Below are 26,992 nucleotides of genomic sequence, written 5' to 3'. Positions count from 1 at the left end.
GGGACAGAGAGAGACATAGCGTGAACGGGGGAGGGGCAGAGAGAGAGGGAGACACAGAATCAGAAACAGGCTCCAGGCTCTGAGCCATCAGCCCAGAGCCCGGCGCGGGGCTCAAACTCACGGACCGCGGGGCTCGAACTCACGGACCGCGAGATCGTGACCTGGCTGAAGTCGGCCGCTTAACCGACTGCGCCACCCAGGCGCCCCCCTCAGTTCTCAGTTTTTAAGAGTCTCTTGTGTTTTGGCTCTCTCCCACTCTAACCTCTTTTTTTTTTTTTTTTCTCCTTCCCCTCCCCCATGGGTTTCTGTTAAGTTTCTCAGGATCCACCTAAGAGTAAAAACATATGGTATCTGTCTTTCTCTGTATGGCTTATTTCACTTAGCATCACACTCTCCAGTTCCATCCACGTTGCTACAAAGGGCCATATTTCATTCTTTCTCATTGCCATGTAGTACTCCATTGTGTATATAAACCACAACTTCTTTATCCATTCATCAGTTGATGGACATTTAGGCTCTTTCCATAATTTGGCTATTGTTGAGAGTGCTGCTATGAACATTGGGGTACAAGTGCCCCTATGCATCAGTACTCCTGTGTCCCTTGGATAAATTCCTAGCAGTGCTACTGCTGGGTCATAGGGTAGGTCTATTTTTAATTTTCTGAGGAACCTCCACACTGCTTTCCAGAGCGGCTGCACCAATTTGCATTCCCACCAACAGTGCAAGAGGGTTCCCGTTTCTCCACATCCTCTCCAGCATCTATAGTCTCCTGATTTGTTCATTTTGGCCACTCTGACTGGCGTGAGGTGATACCTGAGTGTGGTTTTGATTTGTATTTCCCTGATGAGGAGCGACTTAAGTTGTGTTTAAAGAGAATCTTTGAATTGTTAATTCGGGTAGTACTCATTCTTAGCACAGGTTCCTACTTGGTGTGTGACACTGGGCTTAAGTGCCGGGTGGCATCCAAAGAAGATAAAAAAGGTCTTGGTCCTCCAGGAGGTTTCAAACTACCAGTATGAAAAAGGACATGGGCATAATGAAAGGCTCAGAATACTTACAGGAGGGAAAGAAGCATGGATGGGGTGGGGATCAGGACGTACTTGGACAATTTCAGCCAGGAGGCAGTGTTTGCGCATCTTTAGTTGACAGCTGGGGCATACCGTACATATTAAAGACGCACTGGGTATAGCATTAAAGCAATTAGGAAAGGAAGAGTTTGGAAATCGTGGGAAAATTTTGGGATTTAGTCCAGTTTGATGAAAGGAGGTATTAAGAGAATAATAAAAGGTCTAGCAGCAAAGGCAGGCCGGAGATATGCTGAGGCAATTGGATCTCATTTTGTGGAGGACACTAGATTTTTGAGCAGAGAAATAACGTGCAGGTATCGAAGAAGATGGATTATTAGTGGGAAGGGTGAGAGGTATATTCAAACATCATCCACAGTTCTTAATGTATAATTAAAATGTATTTTTTCATTTTTAAATTATAGAGAGTCTTTAAGAAAAATATGTCTACTAAGTCAGTCATCTTAGAAAATGCTTGTCAGATGGCTTCATGCCTTCTCGGTGGAAGAGGTAATTCCGGGGAAATCAGAAGGCAATCTCAGCAACTCTTCCACTTCTTCTTGCAAAGCCTCTGCTTTTTCGTGCAACAGCATCTGCAATAAAAAATCAAGGCATGAGACCAAAATATGCATTGCCAGAGAATTGTGAACATTTTTACCACCGTCTATTAGATACTTGAATCTTAATACATCAGCGATGTAGACATTAAAACTAATAATGAGACTGAAAAATAGCCACTTAAGAACAAGTGATTATAGTAAATGAAGCTGAGGCATTGAGTTAAAGCCATTTTAGCTGAGCACTGCATTTGGTACACCAAAAATAAAGGAGGTTTAAGACCCTCAAAGATTTGTTTTATTGAAGACTCAGCCACTTAAAAATTAACTTTTAATCTATAAAATGTAAGACAATTTTGCAAAAATTTAATTAGCTCTTGAAAATGTTATCCTTTATATATGCTTTTTATTATTCCTCAAAGTTTAGTATGCTATCTTTTAAAAACCTATCAGTGTTTCAAAGAAAAATTTTATTCAAGCTCCTAAAATTAACATGGCTAATTTCAAAAGAAACATAAAGAGCCAAGAAAGTAGTTCTAAACGTGGCGCATAGTAAACGTCAGTGAATATTTGCTGAGTAATGATTTTCCCTCTTTCTTTTAAAAACTACAAGTAGGGGCGCCTGGCTGGCTCAGCCAGTAGAACGTGCAATTCTTGATCTTGGGGTTGTAAGTGGGTATAGACATCATTTAAAAAAAAAAAAAAAAACCCAAAACCAAAACCCAAACAACAACAACTTTAAGAACAAAAGCCCAGAAATCGAGTGTTGGTATTTGTGCAGCTGGGTTTTGTGTATACTGGGGTGTAGTATTTGCATCACTTCTGTTACAGAAGTTTTATAATAAAAAGTTCTGCAAAATCACGTGGAGGAAAAAATCATACGACAAACCCACTCCAAGCGTGGCATTACATAGCATTATATACAGAAGAGATTAAAATGCAATCAGGTAAGCTTTCCAGTAGCTGAGGTAATGGTGACCACGTAAAACTAATCTCCCAATAGATCCTCTAAAAACCATACAGATCAACAACACCAAGTAAACTGCCCAAAACTCACGTGTCAGCATTACTAGAATACAGAGAACACCATCAGCTTCAAATTACTTGTAGTTAAAAATACCTGCCAATTTCCAGCAGAACCATTTTTTTTTTTACAATTTTTTTTTTTTAGCTTATTTATTTTGAGAGAGAGAGAGAGAGAGCACGAGCAAGGGAGGGGCAGAGAGAGAGGGAGAGAGAGAGAATCTCAAGCAGGCTCCACAGTGTCAGTGCAGAGCCTGACTCAGGGTTTGCATTCACGAACTGTGAGATCATGACCTGAGCCAAAGTCAAGAGCCAGACGCTTAACTGACTGAGCCACCCAGGTGCCCCAGGAATCTGTTGGTGAAATTGTGCTCAAGGAACATCACCTGCACCTAGACTTGATTTAGAATATTAGACCTTGAGCCTGAGTCTGATGCCATAAAGGAATAAATCTTGTAGGGATGAGTATATTTTGCATGTGAGAGAAATGTAAATTATCTGTGACCAGAGAGCAGACATTACAGATGACTGCAGATTATCTGGCACTCCCCTCTTGTACAGGGGGGGTCTAATTCCTCTTCCTTTCAATCTGGACTGATCTTAATGGCCTTCTAGTAACAAACAATATACAGCAAAAGTGACACTACACAACTTCTGAGGTTAGTTCAGAAGACGTCCTGCCTTTTCTGCCTCGATCTCTTGAAATGTTCACTCTCTGGACATTTCCTCTTGAAACTGAGCTGCCATGCTATAACAAAACCAAGCCTCATGGAAAGGCCATATGTAGCTGTTCCAGTTGAAAGCCCCAGATAACAGCCACTTTTCAACTGCCAGCCAAGTGAATGCGCCATCTTGGATTTCCAATTCAGTCAAGCCTTCAGATGACTACAGCCCCAGTCAAAATCTGACTGTAATTGCATGAGACTCCAAGTGCAAATCATGCTGCTAAACCTTTCCAGAATTAGGATTCTGGAAACATAAGCAAAATAAAATAGCTGTTTTAAGCCACTAAGTTTTTGAGAGAGAGACAGACACAGAGAGAGAGAGAGAGAGAGAGAGAGAGAGAGAGAGAAAGAGAACCAGTGGGGAAGGGGCAGAGAGGGAGGGAGAGAGAGAATCCCAAGCAGACTCTGCACTGTCAGTGCACAGCCTGATGTGGGGCTTGAACTCATGACCCTGAGATCATGGTTACTCAAGCTAGTTTCCAAACAAGTTCAACAGCACACCCTTGGGAGTGTCTGGACAGTTTTGTCAGCATCCAGCCGGCAGTTTCCTGCTTGCCAGCATCGGCTGCAACACAACGAAGAAACTTATCTGCTGTCCAGTGAGCCACAGCCACACCCTCTCCAATGAAGTCTGAATCCCATCCCCAGGGGGTGGTGTCACGTGAGGGTGAACATGCTCCTCATGATTCCTTCCCATGTTTGTTGAAGTTCTGTTTACCCCTTAGAAAGCAACCAGTAATCTTTGGTACTAGTTACTAATTCTTTATTTTAAATGTTCCTCTTCAAATTACTGTGTGGTTTCCGTTCCTAATAATTAGAGCCTGACAGATATACCCCCCAAAATCAGAAAGTCCAATAACGATGGGGACAGGTCAACAAGACAAATTGGCCTACATCTAGAAAAGGGTAAGTAGGATAGTAAATCACCTGAAACAAGATTATTTAATATGGATGAAAGAAACAGAAAAGAGAAACCTTTGGAGGCAAAGAGAGCTGTTTTCAAATATGTGAAAAACCACCATATGAACAAAGATAACAGAACAGTTCTAGAGGGTAGTACTTACAATGTAATGGTAGACATTGTAAGCAGGCAACATTTAGCCTCATTATCTTGAGATGCTTTTTGTAACACTACAAGTGTCCAAAAGTAGAACTGCCTAATTTTTGAGGTTGTAAGCTCCATGTCAATGTAGGTGCTCAAAGTGGGAAGGCCAGATGTCGGGGATACTGAGGAAAGGACTTCTGTGAAAAAAGATGAGGAGGCAGAACTCCGTGAGATCCAGCCTTCCTTGTACTTTAGTGAACTCTTGAGATTGTCTAATTTTCAGGAGGTCTTTTTCTCTTTTTAGGAAGCCTTGTATCATAACAGATGCACAGTTTTTATCCACATATTGTGAGTATATGCCTTTGTGTCTTGTAGTTAAATGTTTTTGTTTTTATGTCCAAAGTATAAGGCGATAACACTACAAAATATCATGAAGGTTAAAAAAATGGTTTGTTTGCTTACCTTTGCTGATGAAACAATTTGCTTGGCCTGGCGTCTTGATAAATGATCGATTGTTCTTATTAGCACTTCAGGATTTGCATTAGCTAAGTGCGTTAGACTTTTATAACCTGCATTGTACAACTGTTTTGCTCGACCCTAAAAGGTATTACAAAAATCAGTAGGATCAGAATTTGGGATTAGGAAAAACAATTAAGTGTCTTGCTGAAGGGAAAAATTTCACATGCAAGAGACAGAAACAGACGAAGGTAATAAAGTAAATATGAAGAGATAACACAACAGAACCCTGAGAAATTTTAAAAGATGGATTTGGGTGGTTCCAAACTGCAAGATAGCTTTCTGTGTGGCTTAAGTCAACTGATGTGTGTTGCAGTCAGGAATGAGAAACCCATTAAGGCACTCAGGTGAGGGGCACTGGTTCAGACTCCCCATCAACATGTTCTAGTCCAACAGCCTTAAAATGTGTTCACTATCTACTCAGGGGACCACTGGTGTGTGTGTGCGCGCGCACGCACGTGTGTGTTCCCGAGCAGAAGAATGCTTCCGGTTGAATAACAGAATAAGCTGAAACCAAGAGTTGGTTAAAGACACAGAGCTGAGAAACCAGCTGAGGATTCTTTCTTCTCACCCTCTTAGGAAACGGAAACCAGCCTTGTTGCCACCAAATCTCCCCTTCCTGAAACAAGCATCTAGTCTAACCTGACAGAAGGTAATTCGTCATTAGAGTGGAGGAAGGGAGAGATGCTAAGGACGAATGGAAGCACACATATACTTGGGGAGTATCAGTTTTAGCCCTACTGTTACTCTATTTTCAGAAATGTGATTTTTCATCAGGGCTGCTGCCAGATTAACAGTGGATTTCTGGGAGGCCATGGCAGCAATTTATTTAAAAAGAAAAACAATCAACTCTCATGGCAAATGAGGAATAAGTCCGTTATTATGACTTACCTCATGATAACACTTCACAAAAGAGTAAAATCTGATTTTCCTGTTAGTTGAAATCATCCCAGTTGGGAAACTGGGATGGGAAGCTACTAACCTCTAAAACTCCAGTCACTTCCATGAGGGGAATGAGCTCTGCCTTTACACAGTAAGTCAACTTCTTGGTAAGTTCTACCAAAAGGGCTTTATAAACCCAAAACTCCTCAAGTTCCTGCAGAACACAAAGAAACATACAGAATTAATTTAAATCTGGCAAGTTATTTCAAAGTTTGGTTGGTGTGGTAATGGGCTCAGAGAGGATGTTTCCTTATGTAAGTTCTGAAACTTGGGGTAAGCCGGAGATGAACAATAATTCCAGGCAAAATTATTCTAAAGAAACACTGCAGAGACAGAGGAATCTGATGAAGTGGTTTTGGGATAAGGAAGAAGATTAAAAACTGAAAAATAGGTCAGTAAGAAGAGTTCTGTTCATTTTTATCAAAACACCAGCGAGTGAATGGATAGTTTTTCTTTCCCAAATGACTGAAAACAATTCCTACCTCTGGGAATTTATCCTGTAGACAGAATATTACATGTGGAAGAATTCTGATGCAAGATGCAGCAATATTTAAAGCAGCAAAAATATCAGAAGCAATATTTAAGACAATAAAAATAATGGAAACCCTGGGTCAATAACTTAAAGCTGGGTGGGTATTTATTACATTGTCTAATTTTATGTTTGAGATTTTCTAGAATAGTTTTTTTTTAAAGGTCACTTTCCAACCTTGGAGTGTCATTGTGAGCACATGTGATACATGGAACAGCATTAGCTGGCTATTTTGTGGTCCCTAGAAAAGCAGTCCGTGCACTAAAGATGACACAGTGAAGAGAAGAAAACCTTGGACAGAACTAGGATCCAGAAACCCTGGCACCGCCTTTGCTCTAGCTTTCCTGTTACATTTGATAATCTTTCTTCCTCACTAAACTTTATTGGGCTTTCCCATTACTTGTAGTTAAAGGTGCCTTAGCTAATACTATTGATTTTATACTACTTACGTAACTTTTTAAATAGAAAAAAAAAAACACTTTAAAATACTGAAAATACACTCATGAGAGCACAAGTTGTCAGGTAGATTGTTTCCAGGATCAAACATCCAATTATAGTTGTTTTTCAAGTTGATGTATAGATTCTTTTACTTGAACACTTCTATGCAGCTGAAGTCCTTATAGTCCTAAGTAAACTAAGGATGGAATATTAGGGGAAGTACCTTTATATACGAAGAACAACAAACATAGAAAACTCAAGAAAACACATTTTAAAGGCTAGCCTCTCCTTATTACCCATAGTTTTTGTCTATAGCTTAGCTAGCATGTGATTAGAGAATGTGAGCTAATATCTAAAACTCAGCATAAGTAGGAGATATTTAGAAATGTGAATTTGCTAAAATAATTATCATTCACCCCAAAGTCAAGTATTTTGGATTATTTACTCATTAGTACGTATTATAGAGTTAATTGCCATTATACATACACAGAATATGGGGATTTAAGATGGGGAAAGTGAAGATTTTAAACTTAAAAATAAAATTCATGGGGCAGCTGATTGGCTTAATCGGTTAAGTGTCCGACACTCGATTTGGCTCAGGTCACAATCTCATGGTTCATGAATTCAATCCCTGCATCGGGCTGTGTGCTCATGGTGTGGAGCCTGCTTGGGATTCTCTCTCTCCCTCCCTCTCTGTCCCTCCCCCAATCACTCTCATGCTCTCTCTTTCTCTCTCAAAATAATAAACTTTTTAAAAAACCAAAACATATATACTTTAAAAAATAAATAAAATTCATGGGAGGAAAATGTTTTTAAAAAATGGGGCGCCTGGGTGGCGCAGTCGGTTGAGCGTCCGACTTCAGCCAGGTCACGATCTCGCAGTCCGTGAGTTCGAGCCCCGCGTCAGGCTCTGGGCTGATGGCTCGGAGCCTGGAGCCTGTTTCCGATTCTGTGTCTCCCTCTCTCTCTGCCCCTCCCCCGTTCATGCTCTGTCTCTCTCTGTCCCAAAAATAAATAAACGTTGAAAAAAAATTAAAAAAAAAAATTGAGTATAGGAACAAATACGGAAAGGATTATTACACTGCTCAATTAGAAGAAATTTAAATGAGCAAAAAAAGGCTTATATTATAAATTCATCAAAAAAATTATCCAAGAAGAAAAATCTGATAAGCTTTGTTGTGTTATTTAAGGACACTCTGAAAGCTTCTTTTAGGAAAGTCACCCAAATGCATATGGCCAAAATAGCTTTCTTCTTGAATTATCTTATAAACTAAACACTTGACATAGAAACCTAAAGCAGCTGCCAAATGCTGGAATCAAAAATGACAAAATACTATGGAAATCAAGAGAGCATGGTCCCACAGAGTCACAAAGTAGCTGCCGGATATTGGTAACACACTAATGAAATACTTTACATGGTTATCACTCATGAGAAGGATTCTCCCACAGATTCTACATCAATGGAGAATTGTTGTTTTAAAAGTTGATTTCAAATACTTGTAACTATTAAAAAATTTTTTTAATGTTTATTTTTATTTTTTGAGAGAGAGAGAGACAGAGAGTGAGTGTGAGTGGGGGAGGGGCAGAGATAGAGGGAGCCACAGAATCCAAAGCAGGCTCCAGGCTGTAAGTTGTGAGCACAGTGTGAGGCAGGGCTCGAACTCACAGACTGTGAGATCATGACCTGAGCCGAAGCAGACGCTTAACCAACTGAGCCACCGAGCACCCCTTTAACTTTTTTTAAGTTTATTTATTTATTTTGAGAGACAGAGAGACAGAGAGCGATTGGGGGAGGGGCAGAGAGAGAGGAAGAGAGAGAAAATCCCAGGCAGTCTCTGCGTTGTTAGAGCAGAGCCCTACATGGGGCTCGAACCCACAAACTGTAAGATCATGACCTGAGCCGAAACCAAGAGTCAGATGCTCAACCCAATGAGCCACCCAGGCGCCCCCAAATACTTGTAACTATTAACAGTGGTTCTAAGAGTAGGGATAACTAGGTGCTTTCTACTTGTTCACTATATATTTTAGTTGATTTTGTCATTTTTGTATCTTTACTATAAGCTAGTATATATAGTACTTTTTAAGCAGATAAAAACAAGTATAAGTCAACAATGAGAAAATAATGACAAATGGTTTATGAGTTTGGTAGCAGTTAAAACAAAAAGATGCACAAAGCATGTGTCATCTGTTTAATAGAATTACCTCACAGAAATGTAGCACACAAGAGGAGAACGTGGCAGCTCCAGTAAGAAGACTCTGTATATATCCTCGAGGCATGTTAAATTTTTCAGACACACTCCAAATGTTGGTCTCTTTGAGCAGGGCATAAAGAACAAAAGACAGGTATAGTCTGTTGACAATGTCCTTGTCCACCTTCTAGAAAGACACAATCAAATAAATTTATGTACTGGACCTGCTAAAAATGTACATTATATTGAAATTGGACAAAGGTAATGGGAATGAAGTTACACTACAGGAAAGTAAGAATAGAATGATTCCACAGAAATAAAACTAAGTTCTAACATATGTACTTTATAGTAATTCAAATTACCATTTTTCCATGTATAAAAAAAAGAAATGTGCCAAATTATTTCCAATTTAAACTTCCTTCTACAGGGAAGGTGGAGTGGGCTGGACTGTGTTTGTTCCCTGCCCCCCCCCCCCAAAAGATATGTTTAAGTCCTAACCTGTGGTACCTGTGAATGTGATGTTATTTGGAAATAGGATGTTTGCAGATGTAATTAGTTAAAGATCTTGAGATGAAATCATCCTGGATTTACGGTAGACTACCTTTGGGGCTTTGTATTCAATGACTGGTGTCTTTATAACGTTTATTTATTTTTGAGATAGAGAGAGACAGAGCATGAATGGGGGAAGGTCAGAGAGAGGGAGACACAGAATCCGAAACAGGCTCCAGGCTCTGAGCTGTCAGCACAGAGCCCAACGCGGGGCTCGAACTCACGGACCACGAGATCATGACCTGAGCTGAAGTCGGCCGCCCAACCGACTGAGCCACCCAGGCGCCCCGACTGGTGTCTTTATAAAGAGGAGTGGAAACAGAGTGACACAGACAAGAAGGCAATGTGAAGATGGCACTGTCCAACGGAGACACTGGGTTGGGGGATGCATTTACAAGCCAAGGGATGCCACAGATTGCCAGCAACCACCAAAAGCTAGGAGACAGGAAAGATGTTTTCTTCCTCAGTGCCTCCAGAAGGAGCCATCTTGATTTCAGATGTCTGGCCTCCTGAACTGTGAGAGAATAAATTTCTCTTGTTTTAACACACTGAGTTTGTGCTAATTGTTACAGTAGCCCTAGGAAAAAAGTACAGGAAGGGAAGGAGTTGGGAAGGCTTTTACATTTACTGTGCTATTTGTAGGTTGTATATATGTGTGAAAGTGATTAGACAAATGCATTTATTTAGAAAGGTATGTTAATAAGTTGTCCACATTGTAAACTAAGAGTAAATGGTGGATTCTATGATTTCCACATGGTTATGATAATTAATGTTTCCAAAGTTAAAACACTGACAGAGAAAAACGCCTCCTACAGTTGACAATTTGTGTACCTGCTTTTGCCTATGGTGTCTAGGGACCAGTTCATGTGTAAAGTATTTCATAGTCAATATCAAGCTACCTTAGAAACTGAGTAGCTCATGCTTAAAATCAGAGTAAAGAAAGGATGAACTTGAGAGAGAAAAAGTCAGTATAAAATATAAAATGATATCCTCTATGATAATAAAAGAATGTTTGGGATGAGAACTTAGGGTGGCATATCGAAGGCTGCATGAATTACAGATTCTGCATGTTGATACTGGATCACCTTTTAAAAAGCATTAAGCTGAAAAATCATGATAGCTGAATTGCCAGTAGGGAGAGATTGCTTTTTAATTTCCAATTTTAGTGCACCTTCATTATTAACTATAATTTGAGTCAAAGTAGATTTTGCTTAGAATGGATTTTCTAAGCCAAGAAAAGTGATATAATTATATTACATGGTAAGATAAGATGTTTTATGCCAATTTCAAGATCTTTTACAAGAAATGTGTAAAGAAAGGTGGAGATGTCATTTTCAATGTGGAGAAAGTCGATTTTAAGTAAATATGTTCTCTAGAATTTAAATCAACTGAACATTTATTGACTATGTTTCATTAAAATGCAACAAAAATAAATTCTGATTTAAGTTTTAAAAGATGTATTATTCTAATAGGATTTTGTAAATGTTTATTATTTGGTAATGAGTTCTAAATTAATATGATTTTGTTTTCATTTTATATTTTAAAGTTGGATATAAAAGGTTTGTTTTAAGAAATATTTTTATTTAACATTTTAAACATTTAAAACAATGTAGCTATTTCTGAGGTAAAAGACCCAATCAAAATACTGGGATGACATGAACACTGAAACATATATTTATAATTTTATGATATAGCAGTACCTGAGACAGGGCATCAGTTAATTCAAATGTGAGTGAACACCACTTTCACTTTGCCAAATATAATTAGTAGTATTTATGTAAATTCAAAGATATAGGGGGAAATGGTAGGTAAGATAATTAGGTTTCAATAAAGATTGGATTACCAGAAAAAATTAAAAATGAAAAAAAGGATATTATAAGGTGGAAAATGATATTAACTTAAGGAATTTGAAGGTATATTTGCCAGAGAATCATTTCCATTCCTCTTAAAGTTAGTGTATTAGACACTTGCTTCATATGTGTTGACTAAACTTCAAAACCCCAAAGTATAAGATATTGCACAAAAAGTATTAACTTATCCACTTCAACCTTCTACAGAAGATACTTCAAGTACTAGACTGGGAGTTCTTTAAGGACAACAAACAACAATAACAAAAACCTCAAACCCATCCTGTCTTAGAAGCCCTGACACCAAGCAGAAGGCCTAATAAAAAGTTTCTAGGGGTGTAAAAAAAAAAAAAAGTTTCTAGAGGGGCACGTGGCTGGCTCAGTCAGTAGAGTGTTTGATTCTTGATCTCGGGGTTGTGAGTTTGAGCCCCATGCTGGGCATAGAGATTATTTAAAAAAAAAAAAAGCTTCTAGAAAATACCTTTTTCTCCCTTGAACTGAACTTATTTCAGGATTATATACTATGATAAAAACATTTTATAAGTATTTTACAATTTTTAAAATGTAAGGCATCAGTAGCTTAAGAAAAATAAGGCTTACTTTCTCCTATGACAAGAAGCTTATATGTGCATGACAGTGTTTCAGAAATACAAAGGTACACCCACAAAAAAAGAACATCACATCATCCAAAAATAAATACTATTTTTAAAAAATGCCCAAATTTCTGGTCCTGAGAATGTTTTAAAAAATAAACTGGGAATTATATTAACTTAAAGAAAAAAAATGAAACAAAAAGATCAAATCAACAAAAGAGATGATATAACAGCATTAATTTTGTTAAATCAACTTATTTAGGAAGAGAAAAAAAAACTATGGTACCTTCTTTATAGCTTGACCTGATGCTTTCTTCCCAATAAAGTTTTCAGAGACTCCAAGAAGAGCAGCTACATTTTGTTCTGCTGGACTGAGCTGGCTAAACTACATTAAAAAAGAGTAAACATAGAGAAAAATCAAACTGTAACTTTTAAAAATCCACCATTTGAACCAAATCCAGTATTTCCTGTGATATTACATTTTCATGGTTTTAAAGGATAGGAAAAAACGACACAAATTTTATTAACACATATTTCAAGCTCAAAAAATGTTATTAAAATATAACATATATTAGTAGAACATTTAAAGACAGAGTCACAAGCACTATGACCAAGGACTATGGTTTCCATATGGACTATGTGGTTATGTTTAATACTGAGATGTTTGGGGGAGAGAGAGAAGAGAGTTCAGCTTTTGAAAGTAAATGCATTGTATAGTACCACTTAAAAAAACTTAGTTACAGGATGCATGGGTGGTTCGGTGGCTTAAGTGCCAGACTCTTGATTTTGGCTCAGGTCAGGATCTCATGGTTTGGGAGACTGAGCCCCACATCCGGCTCTGTGCTGACAGCGAGAGGCCTGCTTGTGAGTCTCTTTCTCCCTGTCTCTCTGCCCCTCCCCTGCTCATGAGCATGTGCCCTCGCTCTCTCAAAATAAATAAACATCAAAAAAACCCCACAAAAACCACACAACTCAGTTACAATTTAAAAATATGACATTAAAAAGAAAGCTAATTTCCTGCAATTAAAAGCCACATACTGCCTCTGCCTCATACATGTTCATGTCTCTGCCCTGTTATAGTAGAATCGTAACAAACCATACTCGACCACCTGCTTTTGTGACAAGCAGGATCAGTTCCACCTTGCTATTGGTGATAAAACTGACATTCCTTCTCAGGTGTTAACATCACTGGACCCATCATGCCTGGCTCTGATAGAGCTGTCATATAATTAAACTCTCAAAAAACAACTTTCACAATTTTCTCCACATTCCAGGCATTATAAAATGGAGTGGTCACCAAATCATAACAATAACTATCTTTGGGGAATGGGACCAGGGATGATCTTCTTTTCTTTTTTGGACCTTTCTTTATTTTTTCTGTAATGAACATGTTCATATTTAACAGAAAAGTACTATTTAAGTTAAATAAACCAAAAATGCTATGGCCATATTACTATTTTAAAAACTGAAACATGAAAGGCCCAATTTCATATATATTTTAGCAGAGAAAAAAAAAGTGAAATCACTTAACAAAAATTACATCGTCATTAATAAATAAAATAGTCTATATTGAAGAACCTTGTATTCTCACCTGCCTGAAGTATATCATCCAGTCTGGGTCACACTGAGAAGCCATATCATAGGGAGTTGTTAGGTAAATTAGGTGAAGAAGGCTTTCGAGTACAAGTCCTTCGAGACCTTTCTTCAAGTCTCTGTAGAGAACGTCACAATAAGCCAAATCTATAGTTCCTAAAAGAAAGATACACACATTTATATCTCATAATTGCCAAAGAGGAAAAAAGGTGAATTTTAAAAAGGTCTTATTTAGAAGTTACCTAAATATAGCAAAAAGTCTTTAAAATCTCTTTAAAAAATGTTTTTTGAGTCCAGTATAGTAACTGTGTTATATTAGTTTCAGGGGTACAATGTAGTGACTCAACAATTCTATATATTACTCGGTGTTCATCATGATGAGTGTACTCTTAATCCCCTTCACCTATTTCACCCATCTGCCCCACCAAAACTGCTTCTTAACTAATTCAGCACATTTGGAGGTCATTTTGATCGTATATATCAACATTTAACAAGTACATACCAACTACTCTGTTTTTGGAAATCTAACCCAGAGAAACATTTCCACACATACCAAAAATATATACATGGAGATGCACACTGCAGCTTTGTTTATAATTGAAAAAAATAAAAAACAGTGCAAATGTCTGTCTACAGGAGAATGGCTAATTAAATTACAGAATTCACGGTATGGATGATTACAGTAGAAAAAGAAAAATGAGCTATATTTAAAGGGACTGACATGTTAAGATTCTCCTAATATTTTAAGTGAGAAAAGCAATTGCCAAAAAATGCTTCCAGCTATGATTTCATTCTTAAAAATAAAATGTAATAAATGTAATAAATAAATACATTTTTTTTAATTAATTTTTTAATTAATAAATAAATGTAATAAAAATAAAAATAATATGTAAATTATATGCATAAATAGATGCATAAAATAATCTATACACATGTACACACACACACACACATATATACACATACACATATTAATCTATATATAATACATGGAAGGATACACATCAAATTATTAACAGAGGTTGCCCCTGGGAGAGTGGAAATGGGTCAGGAGAATGGGATTTTCCTTTACATCATTCTAAGTTCTAAGGATTTTTTTAAACAATAGAAATGTATTATTTTTCATTAAGTAAATTATGATGTAGCCATTAAGAAAAAACTATCCACTGTCATACCATGGAATAATTTCCAAGACATTATAGTAAGCAAAAAAAGCAAATTCTGGAATACAAATGATTGTTTATTTAAAAGCAAAAACTTAAGAAAATCTTAAATTTGTATATATGTATATATTATGTTTTGAAATGAAATGTACAGAAAATGTCTGAAAAGACATACACCAAATTGCTATTCTTGGTAGGATATTCAGATTTGTATGATTGCTAGGGGAGAGGGGTATGAAGGGGGATGACCATCTTTTCCCTCAAATACTTCTGCAGTGCCCTAAGTTACTTGTAATTCAACTTTTTATTTACTAAGAAAACTTTTTTTAAAAGTCAGCTCTACCTGCAAGAACTCATGACCCCAAGATCAAGAGTCGCATGCTCTACCAACTGAGCCAGACAGGCTCCCGTATTTTTCAACTTTTAAAAGCTAAAGTAGTTTGACAGTTTATAAACTTAATGTTATTAATATGAACTTACAATTCCAATTTAAAGAAACAGAATGATGTAATTTCTATTTTTTTTCCCAGCACATTTCCTCAGAAAGTTAGGGAAACTCTTACCCTTAAAAGAAGCTCGTCCCAGTTTTGTAATATGAAAACTATGTTGGAAATCTTCTTCAGACTTATCAGTAGTGTCTTTTTGTAGGAGTCCTTTTTCTGTCAGGTACCTAAGTGATTCCACAGTTATTTCCCACAGGCTTTTTTCTTTCAACAAAATTTTTTGCTGAACACCAAAAAATGTACCATTCATAAAGTGATACATGTCATCAAGATTTGTTGCAATCTGAAACGATTCAGGACATCATTGGGACACCGTCCTTAATTCAAGGCATCATTTTGAATGCATGTTAATCTCCATACCTCAAAATTATTGAAATAAATTATATAAAGTCAACATATTTGCATATATAAAGATAATTTTATAGTGGGATTTTGAAATTAATAAGAAACAAGTTAAAGAAGTTATCATATTCATACTTTTTATGAAAATCTACAGAGTTTTCAGTAAAAAACTGCTCAGATTTTTGAATAATTTTTCACAGTAATCTCCAAAGCTGTGCTCTCTGTTTACTCTCCAGCCAATTATCCCAAATTCCCACTCAACCTCCTTCAGAAATCCCTTCACCTCTTCCTTTCAAGCCACCTGTGCAAGCATTCTTTAGCAATAAAAATTGTATTAACACACACACACACACACACACACACACACGTAAAACACAACTGAAAGTCTCCTCTGAAACAGGATCAGGCAATACTTCCAACATATCACCTAAAAATAAACAGTTTTCTCTTTTTGTCTCTCTTACCCCTGCTCTTTTGCTGCCTGTCTCTCCTCCCCCTCGTAGTCACAATTTAAAATCTATAATGGCAATTATAAGTAATACTTAACCCTCCATTTGGTATTCAGATGTAGAGTTGATGCTAAATTAGAATAATATTATATTAGCCAATTTCAATGAAATCAGCATATTATACTAAAATATAGTCAATCAATAAGCATATTTTTCTCACAATTCTGGTGATAGTTTCAATTGGAAAACTTAAGTAGTTATTTCATACTAAACCAATATGAGGATTAACAAAAAAATATGAGGCACAGACATTTCCTATTGCTTTTCTTCCTTTTAATAAAACTCATTCTTTTTTTTTAAACATTTATTTATTTATTTGGGAGGAGGCAGAAAGAGAGGGAGAAAGATAATCCCAAGCAGGCTCTGTACTGTCAGTGCAGAGCCCAATGGGGGGCTTGAACCCACAGACCGTGAGATCATGACCTGAGCCAAAATGAAGAGTCTGACGCCCAACCGACTGAGGCACCCAGGCGCCCCTTAATAAAATTCATTCTTGTTTTTTTTTCAACGTTTTTTTTTTTTTTTAATTTATTTTTTGGGACAGAGAGAGACAGAGCATGAACGGGGGAGGGGCAGAGAGAGAGGGAGACACAGAATCGGAAGCAGGCTCCAGGCTCTGAGCCATCAGCCCAGAGCCCGACGCGGGGCTCGAACTCACGGACCGCGAGATCGTGACCTGGCTGAAGTCGGACGCTTAACCCACTGCGCCACCCAGGCGCCCCTCATTCTTAATATAGTATTCAATTAAGCCAAAACTGCAGTTTTAAGATATTCAAAACTGATACTCAGTTTGTAGATTATTACTTAATTCAAAAGTATGCAGGAATCAGAGATAAAACATACAGGGTGTCTGAAATATGGCTGTGATAAATAAATGATACCTAGAGGCTCCCTGAATGCGATGGCCCAACCACTGTTATGTCGTCTCATTAATTCCTGGAGTTTCCTTCTCTTCCACTAAAGCATGGATCTAGTCTCTCCAGGGCTGCTCATCTGTATCTTCCTGTACCTGCTGCCCAAGTCACAGACCTTGCCCTTCTTGCCTCTCACCCCTCTTCTACCTGGTTGTTCCTGTCCAGAGGACTTGATTTCTGCTTCAATTCCAACTCTAAAGGTTTTCCTGTTCTCTGCCTTCTTTCACAACTGGAGCCCTGTTGTGAACCCCTTCCCCAAGGTGTAAGAGGACCCCTGATGACCTGTCCCTCTCAAGACTGGGTCCAGTTTCTTGAGTTCTGCCTCTTATGGGCAGGAGTGGAACAACAGCCGCCTACCTGCTAGTCTCCTGAACCAACTGCTGCCTGGACTTCTTGCTGCTGTACTCCAGCTGTTAAAACAGAATTTAAATGCCACTGTTGTTCCCGGTAGATCTTGCTTTGCCAGGCCCATAAAACCACACCCTTGTGGCCAAGTCAGGTCTCCCAGTCTCCCTGTTACCTGAGTGTGCTTGTCTTAAGTGAAGTCCCAACTCCCTCCCAATTTCACTGCTTTTTGCTGAGTCCTAACTCATATACATATTTGTCAGGGTATGTATTATGAATATTTCCTCCATGCTTTTCATTTTTTAGCAGTGTCTTTTGAAGATAATTTAAAAAATTATGATGAAGTCTATTTCATTCATTTTTTTCTCTTCATGGTTTATGTTTTTTGTTTCCACGTAAGAAATCTTAACCCAAGGTAACAAACAAACAATTTACTCCTATATGTTCTTCTAGGAGTTATATTTTAGCTTTTATTTAGGTCTATGATCCACTTTGAGTTCATTATTTTGGACAAAATTAGAGTGAGGTAAGAGTAAAGGTTATTTTGTTGTTGTTGTTCTATGCAGATATCTTGTCGGTACAGCACCATTTGTTGAAAAAAAAACTATCCTTTGTCCATTTAAATATCTTGGCACCTTTTGTTAAAAACTGATCATATATGAGGAATGCCTGGCTGGCTCCATTGGTAGAGCATCGACTTTTGATCTTGAGGTCCTGAGTTCAAGCCCCAGTTGGGTATAGAGATTACTTAAAAAAAAAAATTGATCATATATGTGTGGGCCTAATTCTGGACTTCCTAGTCTATTGTTCTATATGATCCTTGCACCAATATCACACTGTCTTGATTACTGAAGCTTTATAGTAAATCTTGAAGTAGTATGAACACTTGTTTTTTCACAAAATTAAATTTTGGCTATTCCACTCCTTGCATTCCCAAATAAATTCTATCAGTCTTCAATTTCCACAAACAAGCTTGCTGAGATTTTGAATGGGATTGCACTAAATTTATAGACTTTGGGATGTAACATCTGATCAAAACTGAAAATTCCAATTCTTGAATATGGTACCTCTCTCTATTTACTTAGGTCTTGTTTAATTTCTCTCAGCAGTTTTACAGTTTTGAGTATATAGGTCTCACACACAGTAGTTAAATTTATCCCTAAGTGTTGCATGTTTTGGATGCTATTGTAAATGGAGTTGTTTTTCCAATTATTTGTAGTGAGTATACAGATACGATTGAGTTTTGTACACTGACTTTGTATCCTATGACACTGCTGATTACACTCTAGCTTTTTTTGTACATTCCTTTGGGTTTTTCTTGAACCTACGATCAGCAAATAAGACAGTTTTACTTCTTGCTTTCTAATCTACGTACCCTTGTTTTTCTTCTGTCTTGTACTGGCTATGATTTCTGATATATCCTGAAAAGCAGTGTGAAAGTAGACCTTTTTTTTTCTTTTCTGATCTTAGAGGGAAAAACATGTAGTCTTTCACCATTAAGTGTGATGTTACCAGCAGTGGTTTTTTGTTGTTGTTGTTGTTTTGTTTTTAAATAAACACCTTTTATTGAGTTGATGATGTTCTCTTCTAATTTGCTGAGTTTTTATCATGAGTGGGTGTTGAATTCTGTCAAATAAATAATAACATTGAATTTTGAATGTTAAACCAACTTTGCAATACTGGAATAAACTCTGATTGTGTTGCTGTATTACTAATACTTTGATAAGGATTTTTATTATCTATTTTTACTATAAATATGTAGTTTTCTCTTCTTGTAATATCTTTGTCTGGTTTTGGTATCAGGATAATGCTGATCTCAAAAGATGAGATGAGCAGTGTTCCCTCTTCCTCTACAAAGGAAGAATATGTGTATGATTGGTATTATTTCTTCCTTAAATGTTTGATAGAGTTTACCAGTGAAGTCAGTTGAGCCTGGAATTTTCTTTGTGGTAAGTTTTAAGTTGTAAATTCAATTTCTTTAATAGATATAGGACTATTTAGACTTTCTGCTGCTACTTCAGTCAATTGCAAAAATCGTGTCTTCCAAGAATTTTCCCATTTCATTTAAATAATTGAACTCATTTTTCAGCATTCAAGGATATAATTATTTCAGGATTATTCATTACTATCCTTTTAATATCTCTAGGATCTTTAGTGATGACCCTCCTTTCATTACTGATATTGGTAATTTATGTGTTCTCTCTTTTCCCTCTGTTATCAAATCAGTCAATAATCTTACTGATCGTTTCAGAGAGCTAGCTTGTGTTTTCATTATTTTTATTCTCCAGTTTGTCTATTTTTTATTTCATTTTTGCTTTTACTAATTATTTCCTTCTTTCTACTTGGGCTTTTTTCCCCCCACGTTCCTAAAGTAAAACGTAGACCCTGAATTTAGATTTTTCTTATATTCTAATAAGCATCTAAAGTTATAAATGTCCTTTTCAGCACTTCTTTGGCTTCATGCCACTAATTTTGGTATATCTGTTTCCATTTTCATTCCATCGTAAATATTTTCTAATTTCCTTTGGAATTTCTACTTTGACCACTGGTCAAGTGTGCTATTTAATCTCCAAATATTTAGGAAATTCCCTGTTATCCTTCTATTATTGCTGGTATACTATAATTGCTTTCATTAGACACAATACTATATTGGATTTCAATCCTTTTAAATGTATTGAGACTTGTCTATGATCTCAGAATATGGTCTACATTGGTGAAATATTTCCCACGCACTTGAGAAATATTTCACACACACACACACAATGGTACATTGGAAAGAGTACAGGCCAGCATGGCAGGAAACTAAATTATAGTCCCATCTAAACCATAATTCACTGAATGATCTTAGACTACTCACCAGTTTTCTGAGTCTGTTACCTTATCTAATATATAAATGGAATAAGACTTGATGATCTTTATGATCTCTTCCTCCTTTACTAATTCCTTAGCAACCTCCCTATTGTAAGGATTTATTACATTATACATGGATTACTACAATTACTTTTAAACAAGTCTTGCAATACTTCTGCATGCTATTATCCCCATTTTACAGATAAGGCAACTGAGCGAGGTTTACGAGAGAGCTAATACCTTACCCAGGGTAATAAGAGACAGAGTTGGGACTGGGACACAGGTATGTGTGATATCAGAGCTCCTGCTCTCAACCACCACACTTTACTAACGCTCCACTGATATGTGACAGTGTCACAACTCTTTAGGCTACTATTTAAGCATGCTCTCCTATCTTCCCCAATTTATAGCACACAATCTGGCCCAACTTTTCCCACCCAACCTTCACCTCTTCAGGATCTGTAGGCCTTCTCTAGAGCTACAGAATCTAGTCTGTTGACTGATACCCCACATCATCTTTAGCTTTCTCATCATTCATTCTATGTTAAGTACCTGGAATGGCTTATTCTTTCCCTCTGCTTATCTACAACTTCTACAACTTCTTTTTTTTTGAGAGAGAGAGCATGCGAGCAGGGGAGGAGCAGAGAGAGGGAGAGGAGAAAGGGAGAAAGTCTTAAGCAGGCTCCATGGTCAATGTGGAGCTTGATGTGGGGTTTGTGGGGCTTGTGGGGCTCAATCTCAGGACTGTGAGATCATGATCTGAACTAAAATTAAGAGTTGGATGCTTAGCCAACTGAGCCACCTAGGTGCCCTGACAACTTCTATCTCCTTCACTACCTAGCACTGATTTCCTTTCTTCCTTATAACCTTTCACTATTCTGAACTGCTAAGGGATATTATAATATTCCACTATTCATCTATAAGGTAATCAAAATGTATGGTATTTTTTTTTTATTAATTATCTTTTGTGTGTTCACCCAAACTGTTTGGGCTAATAAAGATATACTGCATGATAGGTTAAGACCACTGGTTTTGTAGTTGAACAAAGCTGAATTCAAACTCTGGCTTTGCCTCTTTATGGCCATGTGCCCTTAGACACAAAGTTAAAATTTACTTACGAATAACCCTAAAAAAGAATTTTAACTCAAGAGTAACCCTAAAAGAGAGCTAATCTCTAAGAAAAGGAGTGTTTTCCTAGTGTGCCTTTTGTTTTTAAATTTGTTGTCTGATAAAGGCTATACTGATCTCACAAATGTTTATAATATCCTAGAATGATCACAGGACAACAAGTGAACCTTATTCCTCACAAAGGTAGAGATGATGGATTACCCCACATCAGGACCCATGTCTTTACAGCTTCTTATAATCCCCAGAGTCTCCAAAAAGTCTCTCACTTGTAATGATGCCCAGGTATGATTTGTTGATTTTTCATATTTCATACAACTCAAAGCATTAAAAATGCACATATAAATCTAGATTCAGATTTAGCATGTCAGGCTGTTCTTCTCCACATTAGATTAGAGGTTAGCATTTTTTTCTACTTTACAGTTCTCATAACTTTTAAATCTCTATTATCTCACATAACAGTAATAAGATTTAAAAATATTGAAAAATACCTTCAAACCAATTAAAGAGAGAAACAAAGTTTGGATTCCCTTAGTGAATTCTTGAACAAGATGGCTATAACAGTTTTCCAATGGTCTGCTTATTAACTCCAATACCTACAAAAGTTAAAGCAATATTATGTTTTGTGTTATTATAAAAAAATAAAGTGTTCTATATAAAATTTTCTATTTTGCATAGATCTTGTAGAAGCAGGGGGAATTTAAAGACATAAAAACAAACAAATAAGAATTTAGCAGGTGTTTTCATGAAAATGGAAGAAAGATAAATAGGGAAAATACTTTTTATTGCTTGCCTGAAATACAAAAGTATTCAAACTACTTGTTCTAGTTCTTAATCAGAGAGGAGAAAGAAACACTATTTAAATAAATATTAATAAATTTTAATATTTTATAATATATTAATATTTTATATAATATTTAATATTATAAATATTAATAAAATTAATAAATTTTTAAAGGATGATATATATCATAAAAGAGCTACAACCAAAGACCAAAATGAGACAAAATGATTAACCACCAACTGGATTGATTATTACCTGTTGCTTGTCTTTTTCTTGCAGTATAAGGATACTCTCCCCAATAGAATCTATCCCAGCACGGCCAGCTCGGCCAATCATCTGTTTATATTGGTTCCTCTTTAAAAACTCCTTGGCAACATAGGGAGCTCTTAAAATAACTCTATGGAATTGATAATATTAATTAAAAGTGATACTCCATCTATGATAATAGCATCTATCTTTTAAATTCTGTACTATTTATCTGGTATTAAATTTAATGACATGTTAACTCAAAATAATAAGTGACTACTATTTACCAAGAACCTGTGATGTCCTAGATTCTTTATATACATTATCAGTAATTCTTACAAAATTCTTGGTAATAATATTCTTTATTATTTTATTTTATCTTATTTTTTTACAAAGGGACTAACTGAAGCACAGACAAGCTAAGTGGATTACCTCAACCCACAAAACTAGTAATTACCAGAACTATGGTCTGAACATGTTGGCCTAGCTACAAAGCTTATGATTGTCACTAGAACAACAGTCTCCAAAGATTTTTGATTCTATACTTCATAAATGAAAAATCTGACCATGCACTATGAACATATTCCTGCTTATGTATGTATGCATATATTTATATTACTGTCAACTATATAAAATTACAAGTTTCAACCGTTTTTGATGTACAAACATGGTACTTTCAATCCTGCTCATGTATATAAAAGTCTGTAGCTAGTTTTCCTGCTCAAAAGTGAGAGGAAACATGTCATTTATCTACTAACCAACCTACTCTTTTATTTATAAATCTCTATGGACAGCCAAGATTATAAACACTTGAAGAAAACCAAGGACATAAAAGAAAGACAAGAATATGCAGAAACAGGGAACAGAAAGAATTCTTAAAAATTCTGATCAGTATTCACAGAAAATTCTAGAGGGTATTATATTCACAATATGAGAACAGACTATTATAAATGAAGAGCAATAAGAGAAGATAATTCTTGGAAATTAAGAAACAATTTTAAATTCATTAAAAAATTCAAAGACGGACTTAATAATGAATGAACACAGTTAATGGGATACAATAAAAAACTGATCTTGTCACATAGAAGTAAAGTTGAAGAAATCACATAGCTCATACAGACTGAAAACTGTGTAAGAAAACTTGAGAGATTTGAAAGCCCAATCTACCAGGCTTCAACCCTGTCCAAGGGAAGTTACAAAAACAGAGAACAGAGATAATGGAAAAAAAAGAAAAAGCCAAACAAAAAGTAAGATGAAGGCATAAAACTTTTTTGGGGGGGAAGGGGGGGAGAGGGTGCAAGTGAGTCAGGGGCAGAGAGAGAGAGAGAATCCCACGAGAGGCAGAGAGAAAGAGAGAGAGAGAGAAAGAGAGAGAGAGAGAGAAGCGGGGCTCACCCGGGGCTCCTGTTTCTGTTTTTTTTTTTTTTTTTTTTAATTTGAAGTGGGGCTCATGCTCACCTGATGCAGCACGCATGCTCACCCAAAGCAGGGCATGAGCTCACCTGATGTGGGACTCGAACTCACCAACTGTGAGATCATGACCTGAGTCAAAGTCAGATGCTTAATGACTGAGCCACCAGGTGCCGGAGGCATAAAAGGCATAAAACTTTAGACTGAAAGCATTTTCCCAAGTGCTAAGACCTATGAATAAAAAGTAGCTAAACTGGGATGGTTGGGATTAAGAATTAAATTTCCAGGGTTTCAAATCTTGGTTTTTGAAACTCATTTGTTGGCATGAAGTTGGGTACATTATTTAATTGTTCAGTGTCTCAGTTTTCTGTTCTATAAAATGTGGACAATAAAATATAACCTTCTTCACAGAGTTGTCATGAAGCTCTATTAAGTCAATGCATGTAAAGCTGTTATGACACAGGGGAGGGAGTATAATAGCTGCAATTATAATTATACACTATGATGAAATTTTAAGGTAACAGAGAAAAATCTAAGTTTCTGGAGAGGAAAAAACAAACCTGTGCAAAAACAAAAATGGGCAACAGTGGCTCCTAAAAGACATGGAACAATACTACAAAGTCCCCAAAGGGAAAAAATTGAAACTAGAATTCTTTTCCTAGCAAGAGTTCAAGTGTGAAGCTAAAATAAAAACACCTTCAGCTATAAAAAGACTCAAAAATTTCTACCCCCCAATCTAGCATTTAAAAAATAATTGCTCAGCAGTCAGAGAAAGACAAATATCCTATGACTTCACTCATATGAGGACTTTAAGACACAGGGCAGATGAACATAAGGGAAGGGGAGCAAAAATAATGTAAAAACATAGAGGGGGACAAAACATAAGAGACTATCAAGTATGGAGAACAAACAGAGGGTTACTGGAGGGGTTGTGGGACGGGCGATGGGCTACATGGGTGAGGGGCATTAGGGAATCTACTCCTGAAATCATGGTTGCACTATATGCTAACTAATTTGGATGTAAATTTAAAAAATAAAATTAAAAAACGAAGAAGATAAGAAGTCTGCCTGTAAGGAAAAATAAAAGAATGAAAGTAAAAGACAAAAAAGAAAGAAAGAAAGAAAGAAAGAAAGAAAGAAAGAAAGAAAGAAAGAAAAAAGAAAAATTACTCAGGAGGTGCCTGGGTGACTCAGTCAGTTAAGCATCCGACTTCGGCTCAGGTCACAATCTCGTGGTTCATGAGTTTGAGCCCCTGCGTCAGGCAGTGTGCTGACAGCTCAGAGTTTGGAGCCTGCTTTGGATTCTGTGTTTCCCTATCTCTCTACTCCTCCCTAACTCACGTGTGTGCATGTGGACGTGCTCTCTCTCTCTCCCAAAAATAAATAAACATTAAAAAAAAATATTACTCAGGGCACCTAGGTGGCTCAGCAGGTTAAGCATCAGGCTCTTGATTTCAGCTCAGGTCATAAAATCATGGTAGTGAGATTGAGCCCCACTTTGGGCCCAGCACTGACAGCGTGGAGCCTGCTTGGGATTCTCTATCTCCCTCTCTCTCTGCCCCTCCCCTGAACTCTCTCTCTCACTCAAAATAAATAAACAAAAAAAAATTAACTACTCAAGGATGGCAAAATTAAAAGTAAACCACAGAAGGAATATGTGAGATATGAGGTAGTGGTAAACAAAAAACAAGTATAATTCATAGGATAGTTTGAATAATTATGGACTATAAGATGAAAGAAAATTAAAAATCTGAAACTAAAACTTTAGGAAGCTGCAACATACATGAGGCAGTATAGGAGAATATACAAATGCTAAGACTTGTTATCTTCAGGAGAGGACAAAGTTCTTGATTAAATCTAAAATGGCAGAAAAGCATGTTTGATTATAACTTAAAATTTTAAGAGTAACAACTGGAAATAAGAGAAATAGGATATATAATTTCATTTTAATTCTCCAATTATCTGAAAAAAGGAAAATTTAATCAGTGACAGAGGTTGAAAATAAAAGAATGGAAAAAGATAAACTCGGCAAAGAAAATGTAGTCCTAGTGTTCAAATGTAGTCCTAGTGTTCAAAGTAAAATCACTCAATGAGAAAAACAAGGACCTATTATATTGATAAAAGGTATGATTCAACAATAAGATATTTGAAATAAATCTTTGTATACTTCAAGAGTTTTGAAATACAAAGTAAAAACTTCTAGCAATGCAAAAAGGAGAAATTGACAACTCTGTAATAACAGTGGGAGACTAACACAGCTCTCTGAAAACAAACTGATCAAAGAATCACAAATAGAAAACAGAGGAGCTGGTAACAAGATTAACTGTGGTCTCATGGAGATGTCCAAAACTGCATACCCAACAGGAAATACCTGTATTTGAAAAAATGTCACAAAGTTTAAAGTCACAAATTATAAAGATCATAAATCAATTATACAGGCCTATAGCTTTGGTAGTAACTGAAAAGATAATCAAAGACTTACTCTAAAAAGATACTAGACTCAGAAGTCTTTATGGATGAGTTCTCTAAGCTGTCAACGAAATCCCTATGTTAAATACACTCTTTCAGATCATAAAAATGGTAGAAAGCTTGCCAATTGTTTACAACTAAAAAAATAAACCTTGATGTCAAAACCAGATAGGGAGAGCACCAAAGAAAGGAATTCTAATACCAGGAAATCTACTAAAGTTATTTTTCATCAAAATAAAGGAAATTAACTCAGCAAATGAGAAAAAACAATTTGATAAATTCTCACCCACTACCGAGAAAGAACAAAACAACAGAACTCCTGGCAAGCTAAGAATTAAAAAGTTTCAAGCCCGGCCAATAGTTTCCGTGTGTCTTACCTTCGAGCTGGTAGATTAACGCCTGCTGCGAGGGTGGATGTGCAGGTAAAAAGGCACAGAACTCCTGTGGAATAGGCCTCTTCCAAGAGTTTCCTTTCATCACTTGTTAAACCACTGTGGTGATAAGCAACCCCAAAAGGGATGGTGCGCTTTAAAACAGGACACAAGTTGCCACTGCTGACATTCTTCAAGTTTTTAATCACCTTATGTTTTTCTTCCTCCCTGTGTTTCAGATACTCCCTAGGAAAAACGATCTGTTAGAAATATGAACCCTTGATCTTACGGGAACAAAGTGCCTACTGGTTTAACTTTAGTAGATGCGTGTAAAAGTTCTTTATTAAAAAA

The 26,992-nt window shown here is 36.6% G+C and overlaps 1 protein-coding gene across 11 annotated transcripts in view; it reads right to left on the bottom strand.

Moving 5' to 3' along the window:
• Positions 1-1,386: 1,386 nt before the first annotated feature.
• The window catches only part of HELQ (helicase, POLQ like), a 41,722-nt gene continuing 16,116 nt past the window's right edge, over positions 1,387-26,992 (bottom strand). For 5 of the 11 annotated variants that reach the window (XM_025921853.2, XM_086704691.1, XM_086704685.1 and 2 more), the window contains 10 exons: positions 26,648-26,887; positions 22,401-22,542; positions 21,853-21,957; positions 15,337-15,559; positions 13,609-13,766; positions 12,304-12,402; positions 9,042-9,215; positions 5,913-6,026; positions 4,877-5,011; positions 1,387-1,657 (listed from right to left, as the gene is read on the bottom strand). In XM_025921853.2, the coding sequence (XP_025777638.2) occupies positions 1,553-1,657; positions 4,877-5,011; positions 5,913-6,026; positions 9,042-9,215; positions 12,304-12,402; positions 13,609-13,766; positions 15,337-15,559; positions 21,853-21,957; positions 22,401-22,542; positions 26,648-26,887 (1,495 nt within the window). In that variant the 3' untranslated portion in view covers positions 1,387-1,552. Of the gene's footprint in view, positions 1,658-4,876; positions 5,012-5,912; positions 6,027-9,041; positions 9,216-9,872; positions 10,013-12,303; positions 12,403-13,608; positions 13,767-15,336; positions 15,560-21,852; positions 21,958-22,400; positions 22,543-26,647; positions 26,888-26,992 lie in introns of those variants that run through there. The other 6 variants (XR_015250367.1, XM_086704687.1, XR_015250368.1 and 3 more) reach the window with 6 other exon arrangements.

Source organism: Puma concolor, chromosome B1, assembly GCF_028749965.1.
Source record: "Puma concolor isolate L17-30 chromosome B1, mPumCon1.1.hap2, whole genome shotgun sequence".
Classification (NCBI taxonomy): domain Eukaryota; kingdom Metazoa; phylum Chordata; class Mammalia; order Carnivora; family Felidae; genus Puma; species Puma concolor.
This window is presented reverse-complemented; position numbering and strand designations above follow the sequence as displayed.